Source organism: Mustela putorius, unplaced genomic scaffold, assembly GCF_011764305.1.
Source record: "Mustela putorius furo isolate JIRA1106 unplaced genomic scaffold, ASM1176430v1.1 tig00000596_pilon_pilon_pilon, whole genome shotgun sequence".
Lineage (NCBI taxonomy): Eukaryota > Metazoa > Chordata > Mammalia > Carnivora > Mustelidae > Mustela > Mustela putorius.
This window is the reverse complement of record NW_025421428.1, coordinates 10,900,401-10,915,794: the sequence shown is the minus strand read 5'-3', so window position 1 is coordinate 10,915,794 and position 15,394 is coordinate 10,900,401. Positions and strand designations below refer to the sequence as shown.

At 56.0% G+C, this 15,394-nt stretch overlaps 1 protein-coding gene across 5 annotated transcripts in view; it reads right to left on the bottom strand.

The window, feature by feature from the left end:
* The window catches only part of USP20 (ubiquitin specific peptidase 20), a 43,179-nt gene that overhangs the window by 16,506 nt on the left and 11,279 nt on the right, over positions 1 to 15,394 (bottom strand). For all 5 annotated transcript variants that reach the window (XR_006607452.1, XM_004757118.3, XM_013058638.2 and 2 more), the window contains exons 2-10: positions 12,702 to 12,812; positions 11,483 to 11,579; positions 7,890 to 7,943; positions 7,395 to 7,457; positions 6,900 to 7,031; positions 5,815 to 5,911; positions 5,289 to 5,358; positions 3,065 to 3,178; positions 1,819 to 1,897 (exon numbers count right to left, since the gene is read on the bottom strand). Coding sequence is in view for 4 of the 5 variants with exons in the window: in XM_004757118.3 (XP_004757175.1) it covers positions 1,819 to 1,897; positions 3,065 to 3,178; positions 5,289 to 5,358; positions 5,815 to 5,911; positions 6,900 to 7,031; positions 7,395 to 7,457; positions 7,890 to 7,943; positions 11,483 to 11,563 (690 nt within the window). In the remaining variant the exon portion in view is untranslated. The remainder of the gene's footprint in view (positions 1 to 1,818; positions 1,898 to 3,064; positions 3,179 to 5,288; positions 5,359 to 5,814; positions 5,912 to 6,899; positions 7,032 to 7,394; positions 7,458 to 7,889; positions 7,944 to 11,482; positions 11,580 to 12,701; positions 12,813 to 15,394) is intronic.

Genomic DNA, 15,394 nt, shown 5'->3' with positions numbered 1-15,394 from the left:
GTGACGCCAGCCGCCTGCACCCTCCAGCTGTCCTCTGGGCCTCCCCGCCCTCCCCGTCCACCCACCAGGCCCCTCAGGCCCCCCCCTTCCCTTGCCACTGCGGCTTGTGGTAGGGCACAGGCTCCGGAGGCCAGATGGCCCCTCCCAGAGATGTGGGCACGACGTGTCTAAGCCGCCCCTTCAGGCTGGCTGGGCGTCGAGTCACAGCTTTGATTCTGGCCTCTGACCAGGTCACCCAACTGATCAGAGAGCCCGGGCAGCGCGGCTCCCAACAGCTGACCACGGGGCCCAGCCGAGCGCCGGACCCCCAGGTGCTGCAGAAGGCCCGAACACCGTGGTGGCGGCTGGTCTCCAACAGCCGGGGGGGCCAGGTGCCATGCTGGGCCACGGGGTTCAACGACATGCCCCTCATGGCGCCCGGCATCGGCAGCAGTGCCCCCGACCCCCACTGGCCGACACGGTGCCAAGCCCCCCCAGCCCTCCGTCACGGGCATGGAGACAAGGGCCTCTTCCTCTCGGTCCTGGGAGACGGAAGGGAGGCTCTGGGTGGATTTCCTCAGCAAAGTGCTGAACGTGAAGATCAGAGTAATTAACCACTAGCTTATCCTGCATGAGGGAGCAGAGAGGATTCGTGGGTCCTGTGTCAGAGGCCTACAAGTTTCTTTTAAAAAACAGGCCCCAGTACACCATCTACTTTTCTCTCTGGTTCTTCCTTTTAACACAGGTATGTGTTTGTTGCTAAAATCTGTGGTCAGTCCGTGGTCATGAACAGAGGCCCACAGCCGCGCCCATGTTTCAGACTCAGGAATGTTCCCTGTGTTACATCTAAGAACCAGAGACAAGGATGCTTCTGGAGTCCAGGTGGGTGTGCGGCAGCAGCCCAGCTCCACAGGGCCCTCACAGAGAGCCTGGGCCATGGTTCAGCTCTGTCTGAGTCCTGCCCTGCCGCTCTGTGCTGTGTGACCCGAGCGAGCTGTAGAACCTCTCTGAGCCTTAGCCCCGTACCTCTAACATGGGGGTGACGACAGAGCCCACCTCAGAGGGCTCTGTGAGGATAAACAGAGCTGTCCTTGTGGGGCGCGGAGGGACAGCTTAATGAACAGTGGATGGTGAACCGTGATCATGGAGGGCATTATCACTGCCCGGGAAGAGCGGCGTTCGGGCAGCACTGGACTCCTCACGCGGGCGTTATCTAATCGACGGTGTGAGCCCAGAACACCCAGCGACCTTGGCCCAGGAAGGGATGGCAGGGAGGGTGCTGGGGGCCGACGGAGAGGCGGGAGGCGTCCCTCACCTGACCGCGGCTCTGCCCCTGGCCCCCATGTTGGGGACACAGGAACGGCCCCGACAGGTCCAGCTCCTCCCACAAGCCCAGCAGTGAAACCCCAGGTTGTGTGGCAGTCTGAGGCAGGGGACTGGACCCCGTGAACGAGCCGCTCTGCCTGGAACTGGGGCATACATGGGCTTGCACTCCACTTCGTTTGGGCCCCATGAGTTTAGACGGCAGAAAGTATCACTGATTTCCAAAGGGTTCCCTAGACTTACAAAAACTTGTAATCAAATGTTTCCTTTAATAAAAGTGAAATTCTGCCTGACTCTACAGTCAGACTGCCCGAGGTCAAATCTCCAGCCTTGTGGCCAGGCAAATGACTTCTTAAGCAGGAGGCTACTGTGTCCTCACAGACACGAAGGGCTTAGGCAGTGAGGGGACCCGCCCCACCACCCCGAGCTGCACTGCTATTTCCCATGCCGATCTCGGCTTCGGAGCCAGGCCTGCTAATAGCCCCAGGTGTCCCCCGCGCAGCTCCGATGGCTTACCTGCTGTGCATAGCCTCGGAACATCGGGTTGACTAACTTGATCCCGTGAGACAGGCCGGTGGGAACCACGTAGCTTGGGCTGTAGGAAGACCAGACCCATTAGTGCAGGTGGCCCACTCTGAGCGTCCTAATCCCATCAGGGTTGCTAAGGCAAGTGGCCTGGGGCAACGGATCAGACCCAGTGAGCGGTCCCTGGAGCCCCTGCCGGTTCGCACATCCCCGGAGTCACAAGGTACCAGCTACCAGGCAAAGACTCATGATTGGTTTGGGCTCATTTCCCACACAGGCCGGTGGGAACCACGTAGCTTGGGCTGTAGGAAGACCAGACCCATTAGTGCAGGTGGCCCACTCTGAGCGTCCTAATCCCATCAGGGTTGCTAAGGCAAGTGGCCTGGGGCAACGGATCAGACCCAGTGAGCGGTCCCTGGAGCCCCTGCCGGTTCGCACATCCCCGGAGTCACAAGGTACCAGCTACCAGGCAAAGACTCATGATTGGTTTGGGCTCATTTCCCACCCATCTGGGACAAGCCTTGAAAACTGTTTCCTTTCTGAAATACTTCTTGCGGTTTTTTCCTAATTTCAAAAGCATTACGTGTTCATTACTGAAAAGTCTAAAATTTCAGAAGAGCCCAGCAGAGAAACATCACCGCTAATAGCACCACCCAGAGATGACTGCCATCAACATTTCCAGACTTTTCCAGGAAAACACACACACAGAAAATAAACCTAGCAGAATTCTGACAGAACGGGAGTTATACTACATCACACTGTTTTATAATCTGCTTTTACACTCGGCATATTTCTATGAACTCATTTTAAGTTATTCCCAATTTTCCTGAGGAAACAGGTCTAACCCAAACTTCTGGTCTGCAAATTCATTTCACACTGAGCTAAGCCCCTCTGGGGTCGTCACCAGCCACCGCCTGTGAGAGTCTCTCCCGCACGCATGGTGGCAGGTAGGACTGGGACTAGTCACGGCACGTGTCTGGGCCTCGGCACACAGGTCAGGGAAGTGGCTACAGGCTCGGGGCAATGCCACTTTCAAATTCAAGCTCCTTGAGCAAGACACATAAACTCTCTCCAAGCCTCAGTTTCCCCAATTTGTAAAACGAGGTTGCCGCGCGGGTCACCCAGGTGACAAGCACACAGTGAGGGGCTGAAGGCACAGGGAGTGCATGGTTGAGGGGCAGAGAGAGAAATCCCGGGCCCCGGGCGCCTGCCCAAGGTCAGGGGCTCAGTCACTCACCGTCTCCTGTGCCAGACCTCAGAGACCAGCTTCTGGTAACTTTTGCACAGCGCTGGCTTCTTGTCTGTGCGCACCAGGCCTCCGCACTCCAAGAAGAACTGGGTCAGTGGAGGGCTAGGGGCAGGGTGCGTGGCATTGGTTAGAAAGAGCTGGTGAGAGAAGCAAGAGCCTACGGTGGGGGCGGCGGGGGCATGCTGCTGCCCTTGAGCCAGAAAGGCCTGCAGATGACCCATCACAGGGTGAATTGGGTCTCCCCAAATTCCCATGTTGGAGACCTCAAAAGGTGACTGTATTTGGACTCATAATTAGGTTCAAAGGAGGCCCTCAGGGTGGGCTCTGGTCCTATATGACTGCGTCCTTCTCCCAGGAGGAGATGTGGACACAAACACGCCCAGAGGGAGGATGACATGAAGACACAGGGAGAAGGCAGCCATCTGGCAGTCAAGGAGAGGGGCCGCCCCTCCCCCTGCCCCCACCCGCACCTTGACCTCAGACTTGTAGCCTCCAGAACTGAGAGAGAATAAATTTCTGTTCCGAGCACCCTGCCTGCCATGCTCTGTTACGGCCGCCCCGAGATGCCGAAACAGCCCCCATCCCTCTCCCAGGGCTGCAGCGCTGCCGGCTTCGGGGGCCGTGTGGTCAGGGGCCAGCTGCTGCCTGACAGAGAGAGCGCGCCTGTCCCTGACCCCAGCCCACTCCGTGGAAACCTTCCCCAACCTGAAGGCATCTTCCCTTTTCCTCAACTTATCTCATTACTTGAAGCAATACATATTCATTGTAAAAACACTAGAATGTCTAGAGATGGGCAAATAGTAAGTGACTTTATTATTTATTTATTTATTTATTTTAAGATTTTATTTATTTATTTGACAGAGAAAGATGACAAGTAGGCAGAGAGAGAGAGAGGGAAGCAGGCTCCCCGCTGAGCGGAGAGCCCGATGCGGGGCTTGATCCCAGGACCCTGAGATCATGACCTGAGCCGAAGGCAGCGGCTTAACCCACTGAGCCACCCAGGTGACCCTATTTTTTTTTTTTTTTTTTAAGATTTTACTTATTTATTTGACAGAGAGAGATCACAAGTAGGGAGAGAGGCGGGCAGAGAGAGAGAGAGGAGGAAGCAGGCTCCCTGCGAGCAGAGAGTCCGATGCGGGACTCAATCCCAGAACCCTGAGATCATGACCTGAGCTGAAGGCAGAGGCTTAATGTACTGAGCCACCCAGGCACCCTCAGTAAGTGACTTTAATCCTATCTTGTGAGGACAACTACTCGGGAAGATTCTCGGCATGCATCCTTCTGGACGTTCCTACGCACACATCCCCCCCCTCCCTCACACAGGCAGGCACCAAGTCCCTCCCAAGCAGGACACCTATGTACCAGGAAATGCCCTGGCTTCACAGTTAACAGCCTATCCTAGACAGAAATGAGGAATCCAGGGGCGCCTGCCTTCAGCTCAGGTCATGATTCCGGGGTCCAGGGATCGAGCCCCGCATCGGGCTCCCTGCTCAGTGGGAAGCCTGCTTCTCCCTCTCCCACTCCCCCTGCTTGTGTTCCTTTTCTCGCTGTGTATCTGTCAAACAAATAAATAAAATCTTTAAAAAAAAATTCAGGCTGCCTCCCCCAAATGGGACTGCGGCACACAAAGCTTCACAACCTCCTTTCTCCCCACGGCCACATTCTGACCCCTTACGTTCAGTAAATACTGTCCTGTACTCATTGTAAATCTAGCCTGTAAATGGGGACCACTGGGGTGCCTGGGGGGCTCAGTAGGCTAAGCATCTGCATTAAGGTTCAGGTCATGACCCCCGGGTCTTGGGATAGAGCCCCACATCAGGCTCCCTGCTCAGCCGGGAGGCGGTTTCTCCCTCTCCCTGTGCCATTCCCCACTGCTCACCTCTCACATAAATAAATAGATAGATAGATAGATAGATAAAATCTTTACAAACACATGTGGACCATCAAACCTTCCCGTGAACACAGGATAGAGACACCCCCCCCCACCGCCCCAGGCAACATGCTCCACACCTCAGCCGACCTTCCTAGGACTAATTCTGACAGGAGGGACAGCTGGGCCAAAGGCCATGTGTGTTTTTACGGTTTTTGATGTGGATCCGTATACACGCATCTGGGGGTAACATGCACGACAGAGCCCAGGGGCTGCGGCCACCTTCAGGGCACCCGGCGACGGCTCCAGGCCCCCCAGCCCCTGGGCGAGGGCACCACCTACCAGTTGGACAAGGCCTGCAAGGCGGCGCTCATGTAGCACGAGTTCCCGAGGTTCTTCATGCCCGTGAGGCCTAGGAACCAGTCACACGGGGGAGGGAAAGTGAGGGCCCTGCCCCTCCCAGCAGAGCTGCGGCATCATCCAACCGGGGCGGGACGGGGGGGGCTGGTGTCCCGCCCCAGAAATCTGCCAAGTACGTTCATGTGTTTCTGCTCAGGAGAGCTGTGGGTCCCTGAGAGTTTCAGACAGACGGACCCTTCCTCCCTCCACCCAACTTGGCCCAGCGTCCGCCCCGCACAGGTGAGGAGGCAAGGGGCGGCAGGGCCGGCCCGCGTGGGGTCACGGGACTGAGGAGCGGGGTGAGGGCTGGCAGGCCACTGGGACTCAGCCGGACAGCCGGCACTCCAAGGGGAGCCACTGGCCGTCAGCCATCAGGCCGTCGGTCGTCGGTCGGGAGGCCCTCCCGGCCCATAGCCGAGACCCCCCCATGCCCCACACCACGGCGCCCCCCGTCCTGGGGTTGGGCTACCTCGAGGCTTCAGGTCATCATCCTCGGACTCGGAGTCTCCTTCGTCGGCCACAGCAATAGGGACGGCTTTCAGAAGGTGGGAGGGCAGGGGGGAGTCCTGTGAGGGAGACTCCGTGTGAGGAGCACGGGGAGGTGAGGCGGGAGGGGTGGGGACAGAGGCCCATGCGGCCCCTCCCCCCGGGGGGGAAAGGAAGCCCAGCCCCCAGCCGCGAGTCGGCACCCAGTCAGCCCGGCTGAGCAGAGGGCACCCCAGAGCCGGCACTGGTGGCCCCAGCCCGGGAACTTGTATTTTAGTTACAATAATGAAAAAATTATCTTATTTGTAACAGATCTGGAAAAAAAAATAGAAACGAAGAATAATGACAATGTAAATTTCCTGAGATAATTCGAGATGTCCACGCATAGCTTGCAGATTTTTAACTGTTGCTAGGCACAGGCCCCCAAAACAAGCTACTGTCCATATGCTGTATGATAGTCTTTTGGGGTAAAAATCATAAACATCTTCCACGTTTGCAAACATCTTTCACAAACACGCAGGGAGCGCCTATGTGACAGTGGCTGTGTCAGTGTGGGGGAGGCAGGCACACACGGACACGCGGGGTCCCCCGGGCTCTCACTGCAGCTGGTAGCTGGCCGGCCCCAATCAGCGCACTGACCCCAGCCCGAGGCTGCCCTCCATACGGGGCCCACTGCCTTTAAGTGGGGCGCAGGGACTGGTCAGCGCCTCGTTAGACGGGTTTCCAGGCCTTTCCCAGAGAGCACAGCACTGCAGTGACTACTGGGGATACAGCTTAGAGCTGGGGCAGCAGGGGCCCCCCACAGGCCCCAACCAGGCTCCCACAAGTCCTTGCACACAGCCTCCCTATGGCCTGTGGACTCCCAAAGGGAAGCCCTTCCCATGAGGGTGTCTGTGTCCTCAACCCTCCACGTGAGCCTTGGCTCAGGGCTCAGCAAGCATTTGCAGGCACTTGAGAACACTGCCCGGGGACAGGTGCCATCTGGGAACCACCATCCCGGCTCCACCGACGCCTGGGTCACAGGCGTATGTCACTACCTCCGGCACTGACTCCATGGCACCCCCTTACCTGCTCCGAGAACCTGGGTGAGGGGCCTGCCGGCTGCGCTGCCGGCCTCTGCTCTAGGAACACCTCCTTCTCGCAGGCGTAACACCACACCCGGAATGTGGTCAGGTTCACCGTCAGGTTATGGTTTTTTGCCTAGAGGGCAAGATCCAAAACGAGGTTGAGGATACACTGGCCCAACAGGGGCCCCACGGCAGCTCGGGGCAACCTCGGTCAGGACAGAGGCCTGGAAGCTCAGAATCTGCTCACCCCGCAGCCGGGGACACCTAGGGCTGCCGCTGACCAGATACCCGCAAGGGCTGGAGGCTCGCACCGGCAGATCAGCTCGCGCTTCCTGCTGCCCTTAGACCCATCTTACAGACACGGCCGTCGAGGCCCAGAGGGGGCAGACGGAGCTGAGAGGCCGCAGAAGCAGGGGCTCGGATGCGGGGCCGTCTGCCCGCGGGGCCCATGCTCCCGCCACAGCTCCCGGCCACAGCTCCCGGCCACAGCGCTCACCTGAGCATGAATGGTACTGTGGTCGGCAAAGGATTCTCCGCAGCCAACGTAAGGGCAGGAGACCTGCGGAGAGAGGGAGGGAAGGAGCAAGGATGGGGCTGGCCCTTTCCACCACCAGGACCCACAAGCGACTGAGGTCCTGTCACCCCGCAGGACAACAGCTTTATACACCCTGTGGTTCCAGCTGAACGGGACAGCTACCGTGCCAGCTGCCCTGGCCTCTGAGTAAGGGGGAGCAGGGTGCCCTGGGCTACTGGCCTCCTGCACGAAGCCCAGACAGGGTCACAGTGAGATGGGAGCCAACTGAGGCCTGGCTGCATGGCGCCCAGACCCATCCCCTCACTCTAGTGCCTTCTTGACTTGGGCCCGGGGCCTGAGACAACCAGGCCCCGTGTCCCCACCTGACGTTTCCAGCAGCGCCCACCAGAGACAGATGCTCCCAGCCTAGGGTCTAGACCAAGCTCCCCGCCCCCAACGGTGACAAGGATGGCTTACCTGGAGACAGGCCCACAGGTTCGGTCCAGCAACACCACACGACTGACAGACTCCCTGTGCGAGGGGAAGAGCCGAGCGTGAGCAGCCCAGGGGGGCCACTCCAGCCAGAGGCGCCAACGGCCGGACCCCAAAGCTCTCCACTGAAAGACTTTTTATACCTTGGAAAGGCTTTCACCAGCCTGCCAATCTGCATGTCCCCCCTCGCAGGGCACTTCACACTTCACTTCTGAATTTTGTTTCATTATGTGCTGCAAACACATATTCTGTAAAATCACTTGAAACTTAAATCAGTGGACCCATTAATGTGCTCTTAACTCACACCCTCCTCTCTTCCTTTGAAGACTGTGTAAGCCTTTCTCCCCACCCAGACCCTGGGCTCCGTGAAAGAGGCGTGGTCTGCCCAGTCTACCCCTGTGACTTCCCAGCGCCTAGCACAAACTGCAACGTGGCTACGTCTGAGGTCCCCAGAAAACACCGAGGTTTCTGGTCTTCCGGGTGACAGAGCCTGTCCATCAGTATCTCCCCTTCTTGTTTCAGTAACAAAACGCACGGATTTGGGCTGAGCACATGGCCAGCCGACTGCAGACTGTTTCTCAGCCCCCACTGGGGTCACAGGGCTCAGTTCTTGTCATGAGATGACAGTGAAAGTGATACATGCCGCTTTTGGGCTGTGCACACCCCTAGTTCCTTCTCCTCCTTCCCCCGGCTGGAATGTGGATGCGAGGGCAGGAGCGCAGGCAAGCACCTTGGTCTCAGAGATGAAAGTCCTGTGGTAGGGCCGCCCTACCACCCTACCTAGCTCGGAACGATTCGGTGAGAGAAAAAGAAATGTCTCTCTCATTTAAGATACTGTATTTCAGGGTCTCTTTGTTACAACTTAAAATGTGCCCTACATAAGCCTGTGTGCACATGTCTAGAACAGCAGTTCCCAGCTAAGGCTCCACAATGCCCAAGGGACCTCCGTCTTCTGAAGTGGACTCTGAGGGCCAGGTCTGACAGCAGTTACAACAAGGGGCTCAGTCAGAGCGAAAGGTCTATGTACTGAGGAGGACTGGGCTCCGTTCGTCACACACGGTTCACATCACCCCACCAGTCCGTGCAGACCTCCCTCGGACAGATGATCAACTGAGGCTCAGAGGTCCTGCCGTGCTACGGAGCAGGCTTGGGACGGGGAAGCCGGGGAGCCGGGGCTGGAAAGCAGGCCTCCCCCCACCACGCTCCCTCAGGAACATCTCATTGGCACGAAGCCCAGTTTGTGGCCATGTCTAAACTCGGAGCTCCGCGTCAGGCTGAGGTTAAGCAGGCTGGAACTGGGGTCCGCAGCCCGACTGGGACTCCCGCTGGGGGTGCTGCGGCCAGCCCGGGGAGCCGTCGGCAGCTCTGGACCTTCCTGAATTTGCCATCTCTTTTGTGTTTTCCTGATTTCACAATTCACTTCCTTCATCTGGGGCTTCCTCTTGCTTTCAGTCATTGGGATGACAAAAGTGTCCCAGGCTTTTAAGTAGGCTCTAAGTCCACGTGGGGCTCGAACACACAGCTCTGCCATCCCGAGTCACACACTCTCCCGAATGAGCCGGCTGGGTGCCCAGGACACTTGTTTTAACAGTGCAGACGATGCATACATGTTACACACAGTCTGAAGTAGAGGATTACCGTATAGTAAATCTATGTGCCAGAATAATCAGACACAGGTCCCTCCACATTTTCTACTGATACAAAAGCATATGCATACTCTTGGGGAAGGTGTGGCTTTAGGAAAGATCAGATCATACTGTACATGTTTCTCCGACACACGCTTCTGCCACCTTTTTATGGTCATCGTCCCGACTCTGGACACGGACATCACACCGCGTCCCCCGCAATGATCACACGGGCCCACGCCGCGGGCGCAGCGCAACTGACCCCGTTCCCCTCCTGATGACTACGCGGAGCGCCGCCAGCTCCCTCCTCTGGCACGTGCTGCTCTGTGGACACTGCTGTGCTCGTGTCTCTGTGACGGTACTTACGTCGCTGCTGGACAAGTTCCCCGAAGGGACAGGAACGCCGACCCAGCCCCACCGCGCGTGGGTCTCCTTCTCTCCATCACGGCAGCTCCGAGCCCACCCGCCTGCGGCTTCTCTGGCGGACAAAAACACTCTCATCCCACCCCCTCAGCAATCGCCCCGAACTGCTCGTGAGGTTAAGCATCTTCTCTGAGGAGTTTCTCGGCCATCCGCATCTCCTACAACCCGCCTGACCTGTTCATAGCCCTCCCCCTTCTGGTGCTCTAAAACAATCGTTTCAGTTTGTAGGGCCCAGGATGCTCAGGGCAGGGTGGACGACATGCTCCCCGAAACACGGGCCCGAGACAGATGCTCCTCCAAAAGGCTGCTGTGCCCCAGCCCGGATCTGCCCTCCTCGCTCGCCAGTTTGAGCCAGATGCCCCCTTCCTGCCTCCTCTGGAGGAAACTCCCGTCGGTTGGCCTCGCTCATTCCTCCGCGCAGAGCCCGGGGTCAGTGCAGATGCACCGCAGCCTCGCTCGGCCCTCCTCCAGACCACAGAGAAGCGAAACTACTTCAGAAGAAGCCGCAGGTACTGAGAGCGCCGGATCCCTCCCACGGGCCCAGGCTAAGCTCAGGCCAAAGGCCAGCCGGGACTGCGGCTAACGGGGAGGCTGAGGGACCAGCATCAGGTGCCCGGAAAGAAGAGCCGGACGCGAGTCTGGGAATCTGACCCCAGACCCACTCCCAGGAGTGCGCCCTCCGCACGCTCTGCCCCGCACCCAGCAGCACTCCCCCGGGGCCACTCGTCCCAGCATCACATTGGCCACATCAAAGAGCCACGCCGCCACCCACAGACGCTGAGTCCTGCAGCCCATACAACGAGACACCAGGCAAGGCCAGGGCCAAGAGCGAGAAAACTGTCTAGGTACCAGGGCTGAAAGAGCTCTGGGACAGGCTGTCTGGTGAACAGAGCAAGTTACAACAGCGTCTGCAGTAATGCTACCTTTTAGGGAACGCAGAGGAAAATGAAAAATAAGCATATTTGCATAAAGAAACTCTGAAAAGGTCCAGAAAAAACTCCTGTAAGTGGTGCCCTAAAGGGGGGAAGGGGAGGGTGAGCACAGAGGGCGGGGGGACTTCTTGAGGTTGGTATTTTCATGTTGTTTGATTTTGAACCACAGGAAAGTATTACACAGATTCAAAACATTTTTCCAGACAAAGACACATCCTCCCCACTCAGAGAGGCCCACCATCTCTCACTGTGGGCCCCCCCAGGGCCCTCCTCGGGTCACATGTGTCAAAATCTCCGTGGGCTCTCAAAGCATGATCTACGCCCTGCCCTGAGAAGGCTCTGGGCACCTGCGCCAGCCTCTAATGCGCAGAGCATTAGCGGCTCCCAGATGGAGTGAGCTAAGTACTAATTAATGGCCATTAGGATGCACCCCCCCCCCGAAGGCCTCCCGAACAGACGCCAGGCCCTCCATTTACACAAAAGCCTAAGCAGAGACTGTCGGGAAGCCAGTTCTTCCACTGCCTTTGGAAACATCTGCATCTCAGGAACGCAGGGCCCCCGGGAGTGGCTGCCAGCCTTGGAAGGTCTAATGCTTTACCTTAGATTTGAACACCAAGTCCTCCTTGGTCACCTCCCCTATGGAGTCAAGGTGAGGGCAAAGGTCCCTGGAGTCCCCCATTCTGGCCTGGGCTCACCTATGAGAGAATGCAGGGAGACTGGGTTAACAGCAGCCGCTGCGGGAGGGAAGCATGGGCTACTGGCTCAGTGCACAACTTTGGTCTCGGGCCCTGGCTCTGCCACAAATCAGGCGATGACTCGGGGAAGCTACTTAACTGCTCTGAGCCTCACTGGCCTTCTCTGAGAACTGGGCGTGATGGTAATATTGATCCCAGTGGGTTGCTCAAGGACTCACAAATGGGCATGAGTAAAACTGGTAATTGTGAGTAAGCTCTGTGGGGTGTGCCGCCGTCAGCTCTACCGGCTGGGACACCATCCTGCAGATACACCAAAGATGTGGTACCATTGGGGGAAGCTGCGTGACATTTGTGGCAACGTCCTGTGAGTTACAATTATTTCCAAAGAAAATGTCAAAAAAGAAATACCTGAATTTGCCTCAGCCACCCAAAATTTTGGCAGAAATCGCACCCAGGAATCCGACTATTGATTCTAGCTCCAAACTGTTGCCAAAAACGTCCAAACCAACCAGAGATGACGTGGAGCCCAGGTGGCTGGATCAACAGCAGAGGCTGCGTGTCCTGCCGAGGGAGGCGGACCCCCGCTCTCCCAGAAGGCCCCAGCCACAGCTGCTGTTCCCGGCGGCTGCTAAGGTTCCAGGTAACACCCGAAGTGGTCTCCCGGCATTACTTGACTGCAAACTGCCCCAGCCATCTCCCAGGCAGCTGTGATGAAGCCCCATTTTATAGATTAGGAAATAGAGGTTCCTCCTTCTCTTGGGTCTCACAGAAAGGAGTGCGAGGCCAGGGCTAATGCCCAAGCTGGTTGGACCCGCGAGGCCCCGCCTGTGGTCGCTCTCTTTCCACCTTGGGAAAGTGCAAACACACGCAGAAGCAGACGGAACTGCGTGGCTCACTCCCACGGACCGTCTCCTAGCTTCACCCAACCTCCCTCTTCCTTTTGGCAGCAGAACCCACATACCCTATCATTTCATCTCAGCATGTTCTTCTAGAAGATAAGGACTTAAAAAAAGAAAAAAAAAGATATAACCACAATCCCCTTATTTCACCTAAAAGACTTCCCTCCTGGGTCCGGGTTTCAGGCCCCCCGCCCCTCCCCAGACAGGGAGGCTGCAGGCCTACCTCTGTGTAGAGCGCCACCCCCAGGAAGCAGCTGACATCCGCATTCTCCGTGGACAGCTGGCAGTGGTGGGCCGCGCCTGCTGGGGTGAGCGTGGGCCTCCAGCAGGGAACCTGGAGTGGGGAACAAACCAGTGGACTTCATGCAGCTCTGTTATTTCAAAATCCCTCTTTGCACTGACCAGAGGCTGAAAATAGGCCCGAATTCCTCCGGAGGAGGGCAAGTGAATTTTTGAACATTTGAGGCATCCACGGGCTGGACAGGCTCCTCAGTCCATTCACAGGGACAGTAATAACACACCAGTCCCAGGGTAGCTCGAGAAGGCTTGTGCAGAGCTGGCAAATAGGACCTGCCCCTCTTTGGGGGTGTTGGGCCCTTCCTTCACTAGCCACTGCTGGGCATCATCTCTATGATCCCCGAGAGCAGAGACCTTCAAGGGTCTGTAAGAGAGGGCCACAGGCCTCGCCCAACTAATGCTCCCTCTGGCTGCCACTGCCTGTTAACCCTCTGGACAGAAGGTCCAGCCCCTTCCACGAATGCCCCTGGGACCCTCAGGTCATCCTTGGTGCCTCCCGAGGATCCTGTGTTGCTCAGAACCCCCAAACCCCAAGTCTTGAGCAACCCCAGGCGAGAGGCACAACTAAGTCCATCCAAGTGTCGCCACTGCCCCCCCTTGCCCTGCTGGGCCACAGTCTCCCAGATGCGGGCAGTTTGAAGAGGGAGAGGCAGTTAGAAGCTAACATTTAAAATGGTCACATGACAATGACAAGCTCAAGGTTCTAAATTCCAAGCCTCTTCACTCAAAGGCAGATTTTTAGGTTTTTTGTTGTTTGTTTGTTAGTTTTTTTCATTTCCACCAAGGTCAAGTGCACCAGGCTGACAAGCTACAATACGGTGAGGACACTGGAGAGAGCGGGGAGGAAGTGACTTTGGTGTGGGGCCCATCTCTCCAGCTGGATGGCAGAGTCGGCTTATGAGCCTGATGCCCAATACCAGGGGTGGTGCCCAGGACAAGGATGACAGCGATGGGCCCATCCGGAGGCACACATGCAATCAGACTACTTAAGTTTCTCCAACTTGAGATAGGGGAAAGGGAAAAAAAAAAAAAAAAGAGCCCTGTGGCTAACAACCCTCCATGTACCCTCACTGACCCTGTTTTATAGAAGACACAGAGCTGGAGTTCAGTATCTCCAGGACTAAGCCAAGGTCAACCCTCAGCTAGTCAGTCAGTCCTTGGGTGGGTCCTTGATCAGACTGGTACAGAGCCAAGCTCTGAATCGGGGCTTGACGAACCTTGTCTATAAAGTATTAGGCAGTAAATGATTTAGGCTTTGTGGGTCATGTTTATCTTGATCACATATTCTTTGTATTTTTTTCTTACAATGTACTAAAACTCTTTTTCAAAAAAAAATTCATAGCTCCAGGGCTTGGCAAAATAACCCAGGCCTGCTGCCAGAGTTTTGCTACCTCCTCTTCTAAATCAGTGCGCTGCTGGGGCCTCCCCAAAATAGGCCCAGACCACTGACATTCCCCACCTCACTGCACACAAATCACCAGTTTAAATGAGGCAGATAGCAAAGAAGAGTCCAGAGGGTTAAGGGGACTCCAGATTTTTTCTAGGTAAGTAATCAGAGTATGTGCAAAGACAGAATGACAAAGGTATGTGCTGTTTATAATGGGGGGAACCTAAGGAAACAGTAATAGCCATTGGACAAATAATGACACAACCAGACTCTGTTGTACACTGCAACCACTAAAAATGTATATATTGAATCTTCCTATTCATGAAATTAGATTAGATCTAAATATAGAGGAGAGATAAACCATGTTCATGGATTGGCGTACTCAATATTAAGATATCCATTCTGGGGGGCACCTGGGTGGCTCAGTGGGTTAAGCCTCTGCCTTCTGCTCAGGTCATGGTCTCAGGGTCCTGGGATCGAGCCCTGCATTGGCCTCCCTGCTCGGCAGGGAGCCTGCTTCCCCCTCTCTGTCTGCCTGCCTCTCTGCCTACCTGTGATCTCTCTGTCAAATAAATAATCTTTGGGGCGCCTGGGTGGCTCAGTGGATTAGGCCACTGCCTTCGGCTCGGGTCATGATCTCGGTGTCCTGGGATCGAGCCCCACATCGGGCTCTCTGCTCAGCAGGGAGCCTGTTTCCCACTCTGTCTCTGCCTGCCTCTCTGCCTGCTTGTCATCTCTCTCTGTCAAATAAAATAAATAAAATCTATTTAAAAAAAAATAAATAATCTTTAAAAAAAAAAAATCCATTCTGCCCCAAATTGGTCTACAGATTCGATGCAATCTCAGTGAAAATCTGAGCAAGCTTTCTTGCAGAAATTGTCAAGCTAATTCTAAAATGTATACAGAAAAAAAAAAAAAAACTAAAGGAGCCCAAACAATTTGGCAAAAGCACAAAATCTGTAGACTTATATCATCTGACTGAAGACTCTTTATAAAGGTTTAGTAATCAAGTCAGGGTAGCATTGGCTCGAACACAGACACGTGGCTCCAGGGAACAGAAGCAAGAGTCTGGAGTTAGACCCACACATATGTGGTTGAATGATTTCAAAAAAGGTACTGATAGGGGTGCCTGGGTGGCTCAGTCAGTTAAGCATCTTCCCTCAGCTTGGGCCCATGATCTCAGGGTCCTGGGATTCAGCCCCGCACTGGACCCCATGCTCAGCAAAGGCATC